This window comes from Anoplolepis gracilipes, chromosome 11, assembly GCF_047496725.1.
Source record: "Anoplolepis gracilipes chromosome 11, ASM4749672v1, whole genome shotgun sequence".
Taxonomy (NCBI): domain Eukaryota; kingdom Metazoa; phylum Arthropoda; class Insecta; order Hymenoptera; family Formicidae; genus Anoplolepis; species Anoplolepis gracilipes.
Window position 1 is genome coordinate 3204214 of NC_132980.1, and position 20783 is coordinate 3224996.

Genomic DNA, 20783 nt, shown 5'->3' on the forward strand with positions numbered 1-20783 from the left:
ACTATATTCTTCCCGGATACACGTGGGATGCCATGTTGAAGCATACAAATATTAAGTTTGAATTGCTCACTGACATCGATATGGTAATGTTGTAGAACGAGGTATACGCGGTGGTTTGAGTCAATGTTCCAACAGATACGCGCATGCTAATAACAAGTACATGCAGTCATACGACCCATTGAAATCATCATCGTATCTAATGTATTTGGATGTAAATAATTTATACGGATTGGCAATGTGTCAACTTTTGTCTTACGCTAGTTTTCAATGGGTCGACAATATATCCAATTTGGATCTATCATCGATCGCGTCCGATTCGCCTACAGGCTATATCCTCGAAGTTGATCTCGAGTACCCGCAACATCTTCACATACTTATCGTTTTGTCCGACACGTGACAAGCCACCCGGCAAGCGAGAGAACAAGTTGCAACCTTATACGATAAGAAACGATACGTAATACACTACTGCAATCTGCAGCAATGTACGCGACACGGCCTTCGCGTTACAAAAATTCAACGCATATTACAATTCGCGCAATTTCCATGGTTACGTACATATATTGAACTAAACACACAATTCAGAACAATGACGAAAAATAATTTTGAAAAGAATTTATACAAATTAATGAATAATGCAGTTTTCGGTAAAACAATGGAAAATGTGCGCAATTGCGTAGATATTAAACTTATAACAAAATGGGACGATAGGTACGGCGCAGAGGCAATGATCGTGAAACCAAATTTTCATAGCAGGAGCGTTTTTTTCGGAAAATTTAATCGCTGTGGAATTGCGTAGACTCGAGGTGAAGTTTTATAAACCAACCTATGTAGGTATGTGTATACTTGATGTATCCAAGATGTGTTTGTACGAATTTCATCACGATTACATGATTCCAATGTATAAAGAAAAATGTAAAGTCATGACACGGATAGTCTCATATATCACATTGAGTGCGACGATGTGTACAAGAATATGAAGCGCGACATCGGCAAATTCGACACGAGCGACTATGCGATAGACAATGCGTACGGTATACCGCTCGTGAATAAAAAAGTTCCGGATTTGATGAAGGATGAAAACAACGGTTTGATGATGACAGAATTTGTCGGGCTTAGAGCAAAAATGAATGCGCTAAAAGTAGATGGTAAAAAGAATACGAAAAAGGTAAAAGGTGTCAAAAATAGCGTCGTCGCGAAAACGATAACATTTGACGATTACATGCAATGTTTGAACGAAGGAATTGAAATGACGCGGCAGCAATCGAGTATAAGATAAAAAATGCATAAAGTATATACCATTCGGCAGAAAAAAATTGCTCTAAGTCCGCATGATGATAAACGATATATGATACTTAAAAGTATCGATAGTGCGATGTTTTTGCGTGTTGTACTCTTCAACGAGTCTCGATAGTTCGTCGATCCACTTATAGTTTCCATTGAGCGTAAACATTTTCCACATTTTATTCTTCAAAGTACGATTGAAGCGTTCCACGATCGAGGCTTTTATGACGAAATATGTCGAATAATGTATATATTGTGTTTCTTCGTGAGGTTTTGTACATTTGCATTGTAAAATTCTTTTCCTTGATCGGTTTGAAAATTTTTCAGGCATCTCGCATCGTGTCGAATTATCTCTGCAATCGCATCAGCCGTCTCGCTTCCACCTTTACTCTTGAGCTGTACGACCCACGCATACTTGCTCAACACATCGATAACAGTGAGTATGTAATTGTATCCCTTGTTGACTCGAGCATACGGACGCATCTCGACGATGTCGGCTTGCCACAGATCATCGTATCCCCTCACCTATGACGTCTTCGGGGAAAATTTTTTCTCGCTGGCGCGTGCAGTTTGTTTACCAACTTCCGTCTCTCCAAACTATGTTGATTCTTTGCTTTGTCAGTTTTTCTCGATGGTCGTTCGTTTGCTTTTTTATCACTCATTTTCATTTATCTTTCTTTAAAACCGTTCTTTAAGTTCCGTTTAAGACGCGTTTTTCTATGTTTTTCTTTCGCATTTTCTGACCCGTTCTTAATCCGTTCGCAGCCGTTCTTGCGTTGTTCACCGCCGTTCTTCACCCATTCGAAAATTGTTCCTGACCCGTTCGCAGCCTTTTTCGCAGTCGTTTTTAACTCGTTCGTAGCCGCTTCTGACCCGTTCGTAGCCTCGTTCACAGACGTCTTTTGACCGATCGTAGCAGTTCTTGAGTTGTTTGTAACCTTGAGTGTAGCCGTTAAGGGGATCCAACAGAGCTCATTTTACCAACAAAATCAGTTCGACTAAAAATCTTTTTTTTTGGCTACACAGATCAATAAATCCTTTTACACAATTAAAGTACTTTTAATAACGAGTTCTGGACACTATAATTTATGTAAAAAATTTTACTTTTGTTATCGACTCATTGAATTAATATTTATTTAATATAAAAGTTCTTTACTTTATTCACACGAAAGATGTGCCCCATGCTTGGAATAACGTGGTAGAATATAAGTAAATTTTTGAAAATGATTTTAAAAGCCTAGTAAAAAAGTTTTTTAGTCGAACTTTTTAGAAACTGCTTTTATACATATATGATGTATGAAATCGAGACGCGAGGTAAGACAGAGCAATTTTTAGTTGACCGATCTCGAGATAGATGGAGCTGCAATCTGTTTGTGTAACAAGGACAGTCGCCGAACAAACAGAAAGCGAGAACGTATAAAGAGCAAGCGAGATAGCTAACATGAAAGAGTCCGAAGGCTCGGTCGCTAGGATTTCTTTAGCTATTATTTTTCATATCATATATCATCTCACTATAGAAAATAAAACTTTTTTATTTCGCATTTTATCGGTTTGAAAATAATTGTAATAGATTAATGAGATTTTTATGATTAAAATGATATCAAATATGACATAAATCGGATGATTTTTAATTAATCAATAGTCATAATTATGATTATCTTTTTAATTAAATATTATCTGATTTATGTTGTATTTAATGTCATTTTAATTACAAAAATCTCATTAATAAATTAAAATTATTTTCAAACCGATATAATGCGAAATAAAAATTTCAATTTTTATTTTATAGGATGTTTATATTATAGATAAGATAAGATCTCCGAGAGACTGGTGAGTCGTCCAAAGCGAGAAAGAGAACGAGTAAGGAGTAAGCGAGATGAACGACATCAAAGAGTTCCGAAGTCTCGTTCGCGAGCCTTCCTTTATTTCCAGTCTTTCGTATCATATTTCATCTTTTCACAGAAAATAAAACTTTTACATTTCGCATTTTATTTATCCGAAAATAATTTTAATGGATTAATGAAATTTTTGCGATTAAAATGACACTAAATACGACATAAATCAGATAATTTTTAATTAATCAATAATCATAATTACGATTATTTTTCTAATTAAATATTATCCGATTTATGTCGTGTTTGGTACCATTTTAATCGTAAAAATCTCATTAATTACTCTCAAATCAATAAATTGCGCAATAAAAAATTTTATTTTCTATAGCAAAACGACATATACGAAAATTGTAGTATTATCGACAATTTTAGTTCCTCTTAGATGAAGGCGCTATCCCGTCGGAGTTCAAGATTCAGTGTTGGAATATTAATTATAAGAGATCAGCCAATCGGCGCCCGGCAGGAGCGCGCGGCACGAAGAAGCCTCCCACTGTTACTTGATACTAGGCGCGCCGATATGTGTGTGTTACTATATGTGTGACTCTTCAGGTTGTCAATGCAGAGGGTTCCTCCCACCGCTTTGTTAGCGCGCCTAGTATCAAGTAACAATGGGAGGCTTCTTTGTGCCGCGCGCTTCTGTCAGGGCGTCGATTGGCTGATCTCTTATAATTAATATCTCATTAACTATTGCGAAAATTGCAAAATGGTAGATAATTTTTTTACTCAGTTTAACCTACTCTACCTGCACGTAACGGGTGGTTCGCGAATTATGGAACACCCTGTAGATTTTGCCTATGTTTTTGAACAAATACATGAAAAATTTGACGAGCACTGTCACGGAATAGAATGTAGTTTTCGTGACTTAACATTTATTGGTGCCCGTGCGTACGGACTGAAAAATAAATTTTTTTCAAATGCCGAATGTGCAATTTTGAAAGTTTTGTCTGGAGTGAACTGCCGCTAGAGGAAAATCTAGATGTAAATACAGCGGCAGTAGTTGGCACTATATTAACTGGTACAGGATATACACAGTTACAAGAAAGTTGTGCTGCAATGAATATAAAGTGTATGGCAAATAAAACTTATGAAAACACACATGAAACTGCTACTGAAGCATTCGCAAAAATTGCAGAAGAAAGCATGAATGCTGCTGCAAATGAAGAACGTGAATTAGCATTACAACGTAATGAAGTAATAAATGGAATACCGCATATAGCAGTAACAGGTGATGGAATCTGGATGAAAAGATCATACAGAACAGGAGGGAGTGTCCCGTTTGATCACGTCACGATTGACCACAGCCACTTATGTCGACCGATGCCTAGGGTCATCAGCAACGATTAACCAATCAGAGAGCCTCATTTTAAACTGGCCAATTGGCGACGTGGTCAATAGACTCCCACCCGAACAGGACGATATTATTCTTTGTCAGGAGTAGGCACAATATGTGGTGCGCGAACAGGAAAAGTGCTGCACATGTCTGTAAGAAATAAATATTGTGCAGTTTGTGTTAAAACAGAGAAGCTTAAAAAAGAGCCTTCAAATCACAAATGTTATAAAAATTGGGATAGAGATTGCAGCTCAACAAGCATGGAAGCAGACGCCATCGTAGAAAGATTTAAGACAAGCATAGAAAAGCGCGGACTTATTTATTACACATTTATAGCGGATGGAGCGTATATAGAAAAATTATACAGACAAATCCATACCCCATGTTTTTATAGAAAAAATTGAATGTCGGAATCATTTGTTGCGCAATTTGGCTTCAAAATTAAAGAAATAGCGAAAACAAAAGGACGTTTTGGAAAATTAAGAAGTATTATTGGCAATCGTATACTTCGCATTAGAACAGCTGTGATAAAAGCTGTACAGTACCGTTTGGAAGAACAGAACACAATGAAGGAAAAGATTACATCTCTCAAAATTGACCTAAATAATGTTATAAGTCACGTTTTTGGTGAACACAGTGAATGCGCAAGAATAGGACACTTCTGCGATGGATCGCAGAAAGAAAATGAAGAAAATTATATTCCACAATTAAAAAAATGTGGATTGTATGAAAAACTGCAAAATGCATTAAAATATATTAGTTGCAATGCTAAAAGTTTATTGCAGGATAAAGACAGTAACAGAGTAGAAACTTTTAACTCTGCTATATCGAAATGTATTGGTGGAAAAAGAATAAAGTATGGTTTAAGAGGATCATATGAAACGCGTTGTAATGCTGCAGTAGTTGCATTTAATACTGGTAAGGCTATAAGTACCTTAAGTAATGCTTTAGGAACAAAACCAGGAGAAACAGCAGTGCAATGGGAAAATAAAAAAGAAAAAGTAAAAGTAATACAAAAAAACATTCGAAGCCGCAACGTAATTTTAAACGTACATGGCAGACAGGGATTATGGTCCGCAAGCTGATAAACCTGATGCAACATCAGCGGAAATAGAATTAAGAAAAGCGCAACACATGCACATGCTTCGAGATTGGCAAATAAAGCGAATAGAAATAGAAGAAGAAACTAGAGAACAAGCAGCAAGCGGTATTTGGCGATATTATCGCACAAAAATAATAACCGTTTCTCACTTTGGACATATATGCAAAATGAGGAAGAGTACTTCTTGCGCATCAAGAGTAAAATCAATAATATATCCACAACAACTAAATGTCGAATCAGTGCAACACGGGACAGGAAACCGAGAATATTGCACGCAAAAGTATCGAAAAAGTATTAAATATTAACATAAAGCGTTGCGGATTATTCATAGATTCAGAAATACTATTTTTAGGCGCTTCGCCAGATGGATTAATAGGAGATGATGGAATTGTTGAAATAAAATGTCCTTTCGCAGCACGATTCTTAACACCAGAAGATGCGATTACAACAAATATCTCGAATCTGCAATCGTTATATAAAAACGGAAAAGATGAGAAAATGAAACGCAGTCACATTTACTATTATCAAATACAGGGACAATTACATATTACACAGCGAGAGTACTGCATTTTTGCACTGTGTGTGTGTGTGGACACTATTAGGATTAAAAATGGAAAAAATTATACGCGATGATATCTTCTGGTCGGAAAATATGGTGTCTCAACTTGTGAAATTTTATGAAGATTGCTTATTACCAGAATTACTTGATTCAAGACGGGAGAGAAACATGCCAATCCGCGATCCAGAATATATAATTAAAGCAAAAAGGTAAAAAAATAATAGAAAAAGAAAAGACGAAAAAATAAATTTATATTGGAAGAGATATTGGAAGAAATTGATAGATAAGCATTGAAATAAAAAAATTAATGAATTATTGAATTTTTGATTAATGTCACAATGCATTAAGCGCAGTGATTAACGTCATAATGCATTCTGCGCTAAGCGCAGGGATTAACGTCATAATGCATTCTGCGTTGAACGCAGTAAAAATCTAAAAAATAATACACGTAAGAAATCGTACTAATTGTTACCCATATACGCATGGGTGCATTTATATCTTACTGTTAGAGTTCAAAATATATATTCTCTAATGGGTAGATATGATTGCAATCCATCTGTACTGCAGCAAGATGCCTATTATTCAGTAAGTAAATTAGTTTTCAGAGGACATAAAGAAAGAAACAATAAGTAAATTAAGTTTACAAATAAGACAAATATCACACACACACGCACGCACGCGCGCGCGGCACACACACACACACATATATATATATATCTATATAAATGTTGTGATATATTGTTTTTATTTTGTGTTTTTTTAAGTAAATGATACACACATATTTATGAGATTAATATATATATATATATGTTTTTACATTTCTCTTATATATCTTGTGACGTGACGTTTTCTTTCGTCCGTCACAAGGGCCGAAAGGCCCGATCGGGAAGAATTTTCACGGGGCCTGTGTCCTCGAAGATTAGAGAGAGCGCCCTGCGAGATCTACTTTTCTTATGTTCGCAGTAGTGTTATAGGGGGGATTCTAAGCCATGGAGCGCTGAGGGGGGTGCGGGGGACGGGGGTATTTGAGAGGGGCGAGGGGTCTGTTAGGGAAAGGGGGGGGGGAAGGGTCCTACACACGTTCGAAAGTAGATGTTGGGGGGGGGGTATTTTAGAAGTCATAAAACTGTTTTTTTTTCTAGTTTTATGATCATTTTATGACCATTAGAATATTATGAAAAAAGAGATTTTAAGCGCCGACGTTCGGCAGCTTTGTACCCTCGCGGAAAATCTCCCATAAAAAAAAAAAACTGGAGCAAAAAAAATATCTTCCATAATTTTTAGGGAAAGAACTGCAACTTTTTTTTTTTTCTCTTTTTTTTTTCCTAATTTTTTATGATTATTTTATGACCATTAGAATATTATGGAAAAAGAGATTTTAAGTGCCGACGTTCGGCAGCTTTGTACCCTTGCGGAAAATCTCCCATAAAAAAAAAAAACTGGAGCAAAAAAAATATCTTCCATAATTTTTAGGGAAAGAACTGCAACTTTTTTTTTTTCTCTTTTTTTTTTCCTAATTTTTTATGATTATTTTATGACCATTAGAATATTATGGAAAAAGAGATTTTAAGTGCCGACGTTCGGCAGCTTTGTACCCTCGCGGAAAATCTCCCATAAAAAAAAAAAAAAAAACTGGAGCAAAAAAAATATCTTCCATAATTTTTAGGGAAAGAACTGCAACTTTTTTTTCTCTTTTTTTTTCCTAATTTTTTATGATTATTTTATGACCATTAGAATATTATGGAAAAAGAGATTTTAAGTGCCGACGTTCGGCAGCTTTGTATCCTCGCGGAAAATCTCCCATAAAACTGGAGCGGATTTTAATCGCCGGGGGACATTTTAGAAGCCATAAAAGTCGTGGGAAAACAATAGAAATTTTGGCCGACGCTGCGACGAACATGTCGGAACGTTTTTATAGATGCAAAGCGTTGACGTTCGGTAGGATGTGTTAAGACAGCATTAGGCGAAATATAAGAAGAATGAGAGCCCCGTCAAACCATAGTACGATTTGAAAGGGCATAGAGGAAGCTGTGAAAAAAAATTTGAGTGGTTACTGTCAGGCATTAGAATTGTTAGTGACAGTGAATAGTGAATAAATGGAAAATATTAATTTCGAAGCGATAATAGACGAGTCGTCAGACGAAGAGCATGCGTTGTCGGACGATAGTAATTATATTAGTAATTGCAGTAATACCGATTTTGCTGGTGGTACCCTCGGTGAAAATTCGTGTATCGTATGAACGAGTTTGCCGTTGTTGTACGCACCCGCGGTCACATTACATTCGACGCGGATAATGTTCACGTTGATAATGTTAATCGGCACGTCTGACTCGTACCATTTTCGCGGCTGCAGTATACGGTTCGAGAATCCTAGCAGCGATCCAATATTGTTAGGCTTGCTAAAATTTAATCTGTAGGAGCATTTGATCTCGCTCCTCATCGTATTGTAATTAGCGCGGAGCACTATAGGCCATTCTCCAGGCTCAAAGTTATCGTCGTCGTCAGTGTGTTTTTTATCACCATCACGAACTGTGTGTTGCGAACGTTTTTGTAAAATTGTATGTTTCAAAAATTCCTGTATCGCTTGCAGCTCGTACGATCCCTCGGGAATCGTAATTTCCGCATCGTCTTTGCCAAAGTAAAATTTATTATTCGAGGAATTCACGTTCGATATCGTGTGATAACTTTCAAAATCCGCTAGACCAAGCTCGTATTCACCGTCGCTTAAATCTACGTTGGGAAAGTAGTTTGCCGCGAGAACGCTGCTCTTTCCAGTCAGCGTGAATGTCATAGACATGTTGGCCAAACTGTTTAACGAATACTAAGTTAAATAGCGCAATGTATGTCTTTAAATTCGCGTGCATCGACCGTTCGGAGAAACTGCAAGCACAATTGTCCACAGATGCTTTGATTATAAGTTTGATAGGATGTGTGATTATATTCTATTTTTGTCACATTTAAATATCGCACCAATTCATTCGGCGGTCGAAGATTGCCGAAACTGTCAAAATATATAGCACAATTCCCCCTCTTTGCATACGCTACCCAGTGAGTACCCGAGCCTTTAGCGTTATCCAAATTTATGATCCCGCTCTCGTTTCGATATATACCGCCGATCGGTAATGAGTTACGCATAAAAACACCTCTAAAATATGGAATGTGCATACGTTTTGCTAGTTGCAGCAATTGTACGTTGGTAGTTACGCCCTCTGGCATTTTTAGCGTCTCTTTGACGTTTTTTTTTTTCTTCTTTTTCATTGAGACTCCTCGGCCGTATTTGTATGGTGCGAGATACAATCCGCGACCTTCCATGGCATGATTGTGACGTTGCATTTCTTGAAACTGACGTTGTGTAGCTTTTCCATCGTTCACCATCTTTGCTACACCAGCCGCTCCACCAATCAGAGATCCGAGAGCGCCCAACAATGGTAGAATCGGTAATACACCCCCGCGTTTCGCTACCGGAAGTATTCGTTTTTTCACCATCTTTTTCTTCGTTTTCGTCTTTAGACCCATACCGAACTTCGTTTTGGTTTTCATCGCTGTCCAGACAGCTGTGGCTGCGGCTCTCTCACCGAGAGACGAATCTTTCGCAGTGATGCGAGTTTGCGCCTTTTTGGCGAGTATCCTATCCGCCGCGTGTCTTTCGGCAAGATCGTTACTCCGAAAGTACGCTATATCGTGTTCACGACACGCTGCGTCCAATGGGTTGATACCTCGATCACCTCTAGCCAATCGTTCTTCTAGCCGCGTGCCCGGACCGCAAAACTGGTATCCAGGAATATGTAATTCGATAGGAAGCGCGTTTATTGCACGATTTAATAAACCTCTGCCTATTTGCGGTGACATTCACGACAAATTTATCGCACGATTTAATAGACCTTTACTTATTTGCGTTGACATTCACGACAATCTTTTATCATTGGCGCTGGACCGTCAATGTGCGTTTGTTGCCACGGTTGATTGTAATGTTCGAAACAGCGACGATAGGTCTGAACCTCCGAATCCGCCTTTATGTATTCCGGAAGTTTGTCCCACACGTAGTGGACGTGATTGCCACACATTCGCAATAAAACTGCTTTAGATACAAACTGTAGCTGTTCGGCACTCAAATCGAGAATATCGTAAGGACTTGATAGCAGGACAAACATTTTTTCGTTACTGAACACTTTGTAGTTCCGCGCAGCTATAAATAGACAGGCGTGCGATCCGAATCGGAAGTGGGAAAATGAAATTCGTGCGACAACCTTTCGCGATACGCGTGACAAATTACGACGTCAGATTACGCTCGATGGGTGACAATGCGGAGATGCGTAGACACGGTACGATGCTGCCGAATACTATACGCGCAATCGTTTGCGGCCCCTCGAATTGCGGTAAAACTAACGTGTTGATTAGTTTGATAGAAAGCCCGCACGGCGTCCGCTTTGAAAATGTGTACGTGTATTCAAAGTCACTGCAACAGCCAAAATATCAATATTTGGAGAATTTGTTAACGTCGATCGATGAAATCGGCTATTTTACATTCTCCAATAACAGTGACGTCATTCCACCGAGCGAAGCACGTCCAAACTCGATTTTCGTTTTCGATGACGTGGCATGCGACAAACAAAATACGATAAGAGAATATTTCTCAATGGGACGCCACTCGAACGTCGACTGCTTCTATCTCTGCCAGACATACGCGAGAATACCGAAACATCTTTTACGCGACAATGCGAACCTGCTAATCTTGTTTAAACAGGATGGCACCAACTTGAAACACGTGTACAACGATCACGTGAATACCGACATGTCATACGAGGATTTCAGTGAGTTATGTCGTACTTGTTGGCAGCAAAAGTATGGATTTCTCGTGATAGACAAGGATAGCTTGCTTACAAACGGGCGATACAGAAACGGATTTAACGTGTTTGCGATACCACAAAATGATTAGTCGTTGCCTACATTCTGTCGTGAGGGGTGAAACGCGAGCGTTCAACACTCTCTATCGATATGGCTGGGAGCGATAATATTCGCGAGCGTGAAAAGATGGCGAAGGAGATTGCGAAAACGAGCGAATCGATCCGCAAGAAACATCGCGCTTTGAAGACCGGTAACATCGATGACGATATCGCGGTCAAGACCCATTTTAAACCTATTATCGAGCCGCTGCAAAAGATTGTCGACAACTCGTTCGCGGTGAAAAATAAGTCGGAGAGTAGCGCAAAGATTAAAATCAAGCGATACAAGGAGGATGAGAAGGAAGAGGCTAAAGATGAGGAGGTAGAGAAAGAGAAAGAGAAAGAGGAAGATGCGACACTGAAAAAAAGAAAACGATCGGACGTTTTACTGTATGAACCGTCGATAGCCTCTACGCCGTTAACCGCACCAACAAGCGTAAACGAAGATGTTTTCGAAACCTCGGGCAACATGCTCGAATCATCGTTTGTTCGAAACAAGTTACAAACGCCGGAAGTTCAAGAAACGTTGCAGGAGTACTTTGGGCCACTTGGGCAAAAGTACATAGGCGCTTTGTTTAGTGGCGACAAAAATCACGAGATTGATCATGTGTATGGAGTCTATTTTGACAGAAAGAATGAACTGCGACTCGGCAACAAACAATTCAACATCAACAAAGATGACTCTATTATCATAGACGACGTGCGGTACATTGGAACGCCAGGATTGTACGAGTTGATCTTCAAGAGAATTCCTGATGACGAACTTTACACGAGGGGGGACGATTTGGAAAAATACAAGAGCATATTATTGGTGACGAACGCGCATAGACGCGATTATGATGCGCAGGGCCATTTGAAGGGTAACAGGGGGTACAAGTACAAACATATAATTGCACCGTTGATGTCGCTCGAATCGAAAAATACAAAATCTGGAGGGGGGATATCTATGCCTCGCGCTATGACGCTAACCAACAATATGATTGATTACGTGTACTGGGACAATCCCAACGAACTAGTGGATCGGCTACGATTGCTCAACGCTTCGCGCCAAGCTGGTCACAACGCTCACGACAACGAGATCCAGTCGATCATCGAGGAACTTCGTGAAGCAGGAATTATTATAAATTAAATGGTGTCTCGACAAAACTAATCAGTCGATCAGCGTTGCGTGACACTTTACGAAGCATCAGAAAAAATGCCTATCAACAAATTTGGATTATTCGATCCAAGAAATGATGCAACCGGCACAAACGGTTCTTGGGATAGATTGGTAAAAAGTTATGTGCACGAAAACGCTTTGTGTCGCGTCGTTACAGACTTCGATGCAAGGTCACGTAAGATTTGCCGTGTAGCGCAACCAGAGGCTGACACCGATGCCGTCAACAAACTGTACGTGGAGTCCTGCGTTAAAAGATTAATGAATCAACAGAAAGAATCAGACGAGAAGCTGATTTCGCTTGAGAAGGACGTGCGAGCAATACAGATGGTGCTAAACGAATTTCAACGCCCGGCTAACGCTAACTCAGAAACAGCTATCAACCTAAATGAGCATCAGTAAACGGGTTAGGAGCGGCTATCAAACAGTTATCGAACAGCTACGAAGGATTATAGAACGGCTGCGAACAATTATTGAACAGCTACGAAGAATTATCGAACTGCTATCTAAACTACAATGAGTGGCAGTGGCAGTGGCAGTGAACGACCCAGCAGCAGCTGCAACAGCTTCGAACGAGGCTATCAGCATCTCAAGCAGGGCTGCGAACGAGGCTACGAACACGTTCTTAACGGCTACACTCAAGGTTACAAACAACTCAAGAACTCCTACGATCGGTCAAAAGACGTCTGTGAACGAGGCTACGAACGGGTCAGAAGCGGCTACGAACGAGTCAAAAACGACTGTGAAAAAGGCTGCGAACGGGTCAAGAACGATTTTCGAATGGGTGAAGGACGGCGGTGAACAGGTCAAGAACAGGTCAAGAACAGGTCAGAACAGGTCAAGAACAGGCCAAGAACAGGTCAGAACAGGTCAAGAACAGGCCAAGAACAGGTCAAGAACAGGTCAGAACAGGTCAGAACAGGTCAAGAACAGATCAGAACAGGTCAGAACAGGTCAGAACAGGTCAAGAACGGCTATTAAAAGCGATAAACGAAAATGAGTGAAAAAAATGCGAACAACAAACGGACATCGAGAAAAACTGACAAAGCAAAGAATCAACATAGTTTGGAGAGACGACAGTTGGTGAACGAACTGCATGCGCCAGCGAGAAAAAATTTTCCCCGAAGACACGTCATAGTGCGGGGATACGATGATCTGTGGCAAGCCGACATCGTCGAGATGCGTCCGTATTCTCGTTTCAACAAAGGTTACCACTACATACTCACCGTCATCGATGTGTTGAGCAAGTATGCATGGGCTGCACCACTCAAGAGTAAAGGTGGAAGGGAGACGGCTGATGCAATCGCCAAAATAATTCGAGATAGCAAGAGATGCCCGAAAAACATACAAACTGATAACGGGAAGGAATTTTACAATACCGATGTGCAACGGCTTATACGGAAACATAACATTAATCACTATTCCACATATTCGGTATTGAAGGCGTCTGTCGTCGAGCGATTCAATCGCACGCTGAAGAACGACATGTGGAAGATGTTTACGCTGAACGGAACTTACAAGTGGATCGACGCGCTATCCCGACTCGTTGCAGAATATAACGCGCGAAAACATCGCACTATCAATATGAGACCTATCGATGTTACTCCCACGATCGCTGATAGACTTTTAAATACAGTATACAACAGTATAAAAATTGCTGCTCCTGCAAAGTTTAAAGTAGGTGACCTGGTACGCGTTAGCAAATACAAAAAACTTTTCGAAAAGGGTTACACACCAAATTGGACAACCGAGGTGTTTAAGATTGTTAAAGTGCAACATACTAATCCCGTAACATATCTACTCGAGGATTATCGCAAAAAATCTATCGCTGGAGCATTTTACGAGCACGAGTTGCATCGCGCGAATTATCCAGATGTGTATCTCGTGGAGAAAGTACTGCGCAGGAGGGGTGACGAGGTTTACGTGAAATGGTTGGGATTTGATAGCTCACACAATTCTTGGGTACATAAGGATCATGTAATTTAATTTTATAAGAAATACAATGTATTCAATATAAAAAATATATGAAATATTGGAAACATACAAAATCTTTATTAATACATCCTTTCCAATAGTCATTACAATATATAAAATATGAAATATACATACAAGAAAAAAAAAAAATCACGCACACATTTATATTTTATAAAGATATCTTATAATGTCCCCACGGTAACGTATCAATAGTTGTAGGTACGATATACCGCTTGTCGTCGTACGGACTTAGAGCAATTTTTGTTTCGCGAATGGTGTATACCTTGTGTAATTTTGATCTTATACACGATTGACTACGCGTTATTTCAATCTCTTCGTTCAAACACCGCGTGTAATCGTCAAACGTTATCGTTCTCGCAACAACGTTACTCTTGACGCCTTTTACCTTTTTCGTATCCTTCTTACCATTTACGCGCAACGCATACATTTTTGCTCTAAGCCCGACAAATTCAGTCATTATGGTACCGTTGTTTTCATCCTTCATTAGACCCGGTACCTTTTTATTCACGAGCGGTATACCGTACGCATTGTCTGTCGCATAGTCGCTCGTATCAAATCTGCTGATGTCGCGTTTCATATTCTCGTACACATCGTCGCACTCAATGTGATATATAAGACTATCCGTATCAGTGTACATGACTTTGCATCTCTCCCGATACATTGGTACCATATAATCGTGGTGAAATTCGTACAAACATGTCTTGGATATATCGAGAATACACATACCTACGTAAATTGGTTTGTAGAATTTCACCTCGAGTTTACGTAATTCTACAGCGATTAGATTTTCCGAAAAAATGCTTCTGCTATGAAAATTTGGTTTTGCAATCAATGCCTCTGCGCCGTACCTTCCGTCCCATTTTGTTAAAAGTTTAACATCTACGCGATTGCGCACATTTTCCATCGTTTTGCCAAACACTGCATTATTCATTAGTTTGTACAAATTTTTTTCAAAATCATTTTTTGCCAGTGTTCTAAATTTTGTGTTGAGTTCTATATAAGTACGGAGCCACGGAGATTGAGTGAATTGTAATATACGATGAATTTTTGTAACACGAAGACCGTGACGTGAACATTGCTGCAGGTTGCGGTAGTGTATCACGTAACGCTTCTTATCGTATACGGTTGCGAGAAGCTTGCCCTCGCGCTTGCCGGGTGGTTTGTCGTGTGTCGGACAAAACGGTAGGTCAGTGTGCGAATCGTGAAGATGCTGCGGATACTCGAGATCGACTTCGAGGATGTAGCCTGTAGACGAATCGAGCGCGATCGATGATACATCAAAATTGGAAACATTATCGACCCACTGAAAATCGGCGTAGGGCAATGGTTGACACATTGCCCATCCGTATAAATTATTAACATCGAAATACATCTACGTTGATGGTTTTGATAAGTCATACGACTGCATGTACTTGTTATTAGCACGCGCGTACCTGTTGGAACATTGACTCAGACCACCGCGTATACCTCGTTCGATAAACATAACCATGTCAATGTTTGTGAGTAATTCAAATATAATTTTCGTATACTTTAACATGGCGTCCCACGTGTAACCGGGAAGAGTATAGTAATACGCGGGGTCGAGCCCATAACTCTTGATACAACTCTCTCGGAAATTTTCAAAAATGTCTGCTAATAACAAAACATCGATTTTTAAATACAGATCGCTATATTCGCCTAGCGTTCGAATGGAGAATCGCTTCCACACAATCTCAGCGTGCGCGTAATCGCTCTCAGATACTGTGTTACCTGTCAAGGAACTGTAAAATGATTCTCGTGATGGTAAACACACATCTTGCAATTTATCTACGCAGTCAATGTACTCGTACGGGAAGACACCTTTTCTTGTTAATAAATTGAAATCTTCGGCGGATAAATTTTTATATTCCGATTGTAAAATTTTGAGTTTATCCTTGCTCAGAAAAGACGCCAATTTGTCGAGACTTGTTGTGAGAAATTTATATGAATCTATGAAACGTAATTTAATGTGATTTCCCGGTTTGTTTTTCGTACCTTTAACATGTTTTGTAAATGAAATATATTTTTCTTTTGTTATCGGAAGTAAATCGATTTCCCCTTCGAACGCTGTGGCTATTTCCTCGATTATAAAGTGAGAATCATAACCAGATAAATTGTGAAATACTATTGGAATGCAAAAAGATTCTTTGTAATTTAGATTGCAATTTGAATGCGCGGGACCTCTGTACCGCCCGGTCAAATGACAATGATCGCGTACGCGCGTATCATCTTCTACGAATGGTTTCTCACATATATGACACTGAGTCGCACTTCGAAATTCTTTCCATTCATTTTGCGTTAAATTTACCATGGGGACATTGGTTGTTAAAATATTTTCTACACGTTGCGCCAAATTTTTAAGTTCGTCGGTGAACCATGCAACGCAATTGGCTTCGCGACGAGAATGATACGCGGATAACGAATTATCGTACGAGCAATGTACATAATAAGCCATACTAAATACTTGATGATGTTGATAAAAATTTTCTTCTTCTTTTTTCACCAAAACGCACTCCAGGTCGGCGTACACGACGAAAGGTAGTCGCTCCTTCCTGTTGTAGTTGGTGAATGCGAGCCACTTATCCTTATCGCTCGGTAATCGGATAGCGCAGTCGTTCATCTTTCCACAGTCTACTGTATGTGATTGTAATTTCTCGACCGAGTGAAAATAGTGCATGCATCTGTAAAATAAAAGTTAAAATTTTTATATCCTTGTTTTAAATATTTTTAGACAGTTTTATTAAATATACATACCGATCGCAGATATATTTTTTAGTCTTGTGTTTGCTGAGTTGCATACTAACAAGTCTAGATAGATTCTTGATCCATGCAAAATGTCCGATATTTTGCGCATCTTGCACGTAGAGCAAGTTGACGTGCTTGTCTCTCTTTTGCTCCGTAAGGTGAATAGGGACAATGTTTTCGTTTTCAAAACTGTACACGTTGATTGAAATGTCATTATAAATTTCAAATTTTTTAATTTGATTAAGAGTGACTGGGAACTCAATATCTTGGAAATTTAGTACTGTTGTATAATGCGGGTACGATGATTGTCGGTGTGTGTATCTTTCAGCTGGATACAGAGCAGCCACTACCGCCCACGCAAAACATGCATTGTCTTTAGATTGCACGTTAACCACTGCTCGTTTCACTATTATCTTTCGCGATAATTGCACGTAACATCCGGCGCGCATAGGATTATATTTATTTATATTTACAATCAAATTTATTATACGCGATAATGCCCATCCGCTATCGCGTTCCTGAAATTCTTCGAGCGATGCAAGGATTGGCTCGACGACTCGCCGCTCATACCACTCGCGTAAATCGGATGTATGTAAGAGTTCACAGTTTCTCGTATTGATTGATTTATTGGCATGCTTATCGCCCGCCACAAACTCGCCGTTAAACACTGTATTCACTTTCACACTGTTATGTTTTTGCATAACGTCTCGCACGTGCTCGAGCACAATGTCACTCGCATCTTCCAAAAATTGACGAGGTTCGATGTGATTATAATTTATAACCGCACCAGTCAAGATGCGGCTCTCAAACGCCGTATCAATCTCTCGCCATATGAGTCTCTCCGAGTTATTTTCACTACTATAATCACCACCACTAGGTATAAACTGTCTCTGCAATCGAGTTTTTGCACCCTCGAGTCGCGCAATTCTTGTCACCAAAGATTGTCTATTTCCGATTGAGAGTCGCGGACGCTTGACACGGCTGCGTTCTTCAAGCTCTTCGATAAACTCCTCGCAATGCTGCACCCATCCAAAATATTCACCCAATGTGGTGACTTGGTGGGAACGCTCCAACAAGTCGCGTTCTTTCTGCTGCACGTTTTCCATTTTGTTATTTTCACTACTATAATCACCACCACTAGGTATAAACTGTCTCTGCAATCGAGTTTTTGCACCCTCGAGTCGCGCAATTCTTGTCACCAAAGATTGTCTATTTTCGATTGAGAGTCGCGGACACTTGACACGGCTGCGTTCTTCAAGCTCTTCGATAAACTCCTCGCAATGCTGCACCCATCCAAAATATTCACCCAATGTGGTGACTTGGTGGGAACGCTCCAACAAGTCGCGTTCTTTCTGCTGCACGTTTTCCATTTTGTTATTTTCACTACTATAATCACCACCACTAGGTATAAACTGTCTCTGCAATCGAGTTTTTGCACCCTCGAGTCGCGCAATTCTTGTCACCAAAGATTGTCTATTTTCGATTGAGAGTCGCGGACACTTGACACGGCTGCGTTCTTCAAGCTCTTCGATAAACTCCTCGCAATGCTGCACCCATCCAAAATATTCACCCAATGTGGTGACTTGGTGGGAACGCTCCAACAAGTCGCGTTCTTTCTGCTGCACGTTTTCCATTTTGTTATTTTCACTACTATAATCACCACCACTAGGTATAAACTGTCTCTGCAATCGAGTTTTTGCACCCTCGAGTCGCGCAATTCTTGTCACCAAAGATTGTCTATTTTCGATTGAGAGTCGCGGACACTTGACACGGCTGCGTTCTTCAAGCTCTTCGATAAACTCCTCGCAATGCTGCAGCCATCCAAAATATTCACCCAATGTGGTGACTTGGTGGGAACGCTCCAACAAGTCGCGTTCTTTCTGCTGCACGTTTTCCATTTTTTTTTTTCTCTCTCTCTATTTTTGTGTGCAAACATAACACATATTACGCGACATTATTATATGTAATAAAATTTGACAGCTACTGCACCATCGCATATCCACCTCATCGAGCGATGTAACTTTATGTCTCCGTATTTCGTATATTAATCCGATGTCATCTCGAAAGGTGTTCATACACGAAGCACAGAGAGCTAGAGCACCACCCGTTGAATAATAAAAGTGTATGGCGCAAATCTTACGTTGATTTTGCGCACGGAGTTGTTCATTTTCTACTACGTTGTCGTCAAAATCGGTATTACTGCAATCACTAATATAATTACTATCGTCCGACAACGCATGCTCTTCGTCTGACGACTCGTCTATTATCGCTTCGAAATTAATATTTTCCATTTATTCACTATTCACTGTCACTAACAATTCTAATGCCTGACAGTAACCACTCAAATTTTTTTTCACAGCTTCCTCTATGCCCTTTCAAATCGTACTATGGTTTGACGGGGCTCTCATTCTTCTTATATTTCGCCTAATGCTGTCTTAACACATCCTACCGAACGTCAACGCTTTGCATCTATAAAAACGTTCCGACATGTTCGTCGCAGCGTCGGCCAAAATTTCTATTGTTTTCCCACGACTTTTATGGCTTCTAAAATGTCCCCCGGCGATTAAAATCCGCTCCAATTTTATGGGAGATTTTCCGCGAGGATACAAAGCTGCCGAACGTCGGCACTTAAAATCTCTTTTTCCATAATATTCTAATGGTCATAAAATAATCATAAAAAATTAGGAAAAAAAAAGAGAAAAAAAAGTTGCAGTTCTTTCCCTAAAAATTATGGAAGATATTTTTTTTGCTCCAGTTTTTTTTTTTTTTTATGGGAGATTTTCCGCGAGGGTACAAAGCTGCCGAACGTCGGCACTTAAAATCTCTTTTTCCATAATATTCTAATGGTCATAAAATAATCATAAAAAATTAGGAAAAAAAAAAGAGAAAAAAAAAAAGTTGCAGTTCTTTCCCTAAAAATTATGGAAGATATTTTTTTTGCTCCAGTTTTTTTTTTTATGGGAGATTTTCCGCAAGGGTACAAAGCTGCCGAACGTCGGCACTTAAAATCTCTTTTTCCATAATATTCTAATGGTCATAAAATAATCATAAAAAATTAGGAAAAAAAAAAGAGAAAAAAAAAAAAGTTGCAGTTCTTTCCCTAAAAATTATGGAAGATATTTTTTTTGCTCCAGTTTTTTTTTTTTTATGGGAGATTTTCCGCGAGGGTACAAAGCTGCTGAACGTCGGCGCTTAAAATCTCTTTTTTCATAATATTCTAATGGTCATAAAATGATCATAAAACTAGAAAAAAAAACAGTTTTATGACTTCTAAAATACCCCCCCCCCCAACATCTACTTTCGAACGTGTGTAGGACCCTTCCCCCCTCCCTTTCCCTAACAGACCCCTCGCCCCTCTCAAATACCCCCGTCCCCCGCACCCCCCTCAGCGCCCCATGGCTTAGAATCCCCCCTATAACACTACTGTTCGCGCGTTATTTGTGAGTTTGGCGGCAGCAACCTATAGTCGACAGCTACGCGGGTCCGAGGAGCCTGATTGTGACGGCGAGCGGAGGCCAAGGACTGCGGAGAGATCACGCCCGGTAAGGACTGTACATTTTGCTTGATAATTTATAAACCGGCGGGAACATCGGCTGCCGTTAAAGGGTTCAAATCCGCAGGATCGTACCGAGAGCGAAGGACCGAAAGGGAACGGTCAAGGGGATGGTCACTTCCGATATATGGAACATCGGAGCCCCGATTACGGAGCTGGAGGGTCGGACTCCCATGGGGTCCGGGGAAGCCAAGGGCACCGGACCGAGT

At 39.8% G+C, this 20783-nt stretch overlaps 1 protein-coding gene and 1 pseudogene across 1 annotated transcript; one reads left to right on the forward strand and one right to left on the reverse strand.

Annotated features, from left to right (window-relative positions):
* Nucleotides 1-4094: 4094 nt before the first annotated feature.
* Nucleotides 4095-6377, forward strand: LOC140670819 (uncharacterized; annotated as a pseudogene).
* A 7833-nt stretch (nt 6378-14210) lies between these two features.
* LOC140670820 (uncharacterized) lies at nt 14211-19539 on the reverse strand. The gene is made up of 3 exons (XM_072901613.1): nt 17031-19539; nt 15692-16957; nt 14211-14220 (listed from the first exon to the last, which is right to left on the reverse strand). The coding sequence occupies exons 1-3, from the start codon at nt 18917-18919 to the stop codon at nt 14211-14213; spliced, it is 3165 nt and encodes a 1054-aa protein (XP_072757714.1). The 5' UTR covers nt 18920-19539.
* Between the last annotated feature and the right edge of the window lie 1244 nt (nt 19540-20783).

What these genes read in the sequence shown, in the direction of transcription:
- LOC140670820 (XM_072901613.1), bottom strand. Translation starts at nt 18,919, where the DNA reads ATGGAAAACGTGCAGCAGAAAGAACGCGACTTGTTGGAGCGTTCCCAC. An exon ending in AAAAAATATATCTGCGATCG is followed by an intron (nt 16,958 to 17,030) that starts GTATGTATATTT and finishes TTTATTTTACAG; the next exon opens with ATGCATGCACTATTTTCACT.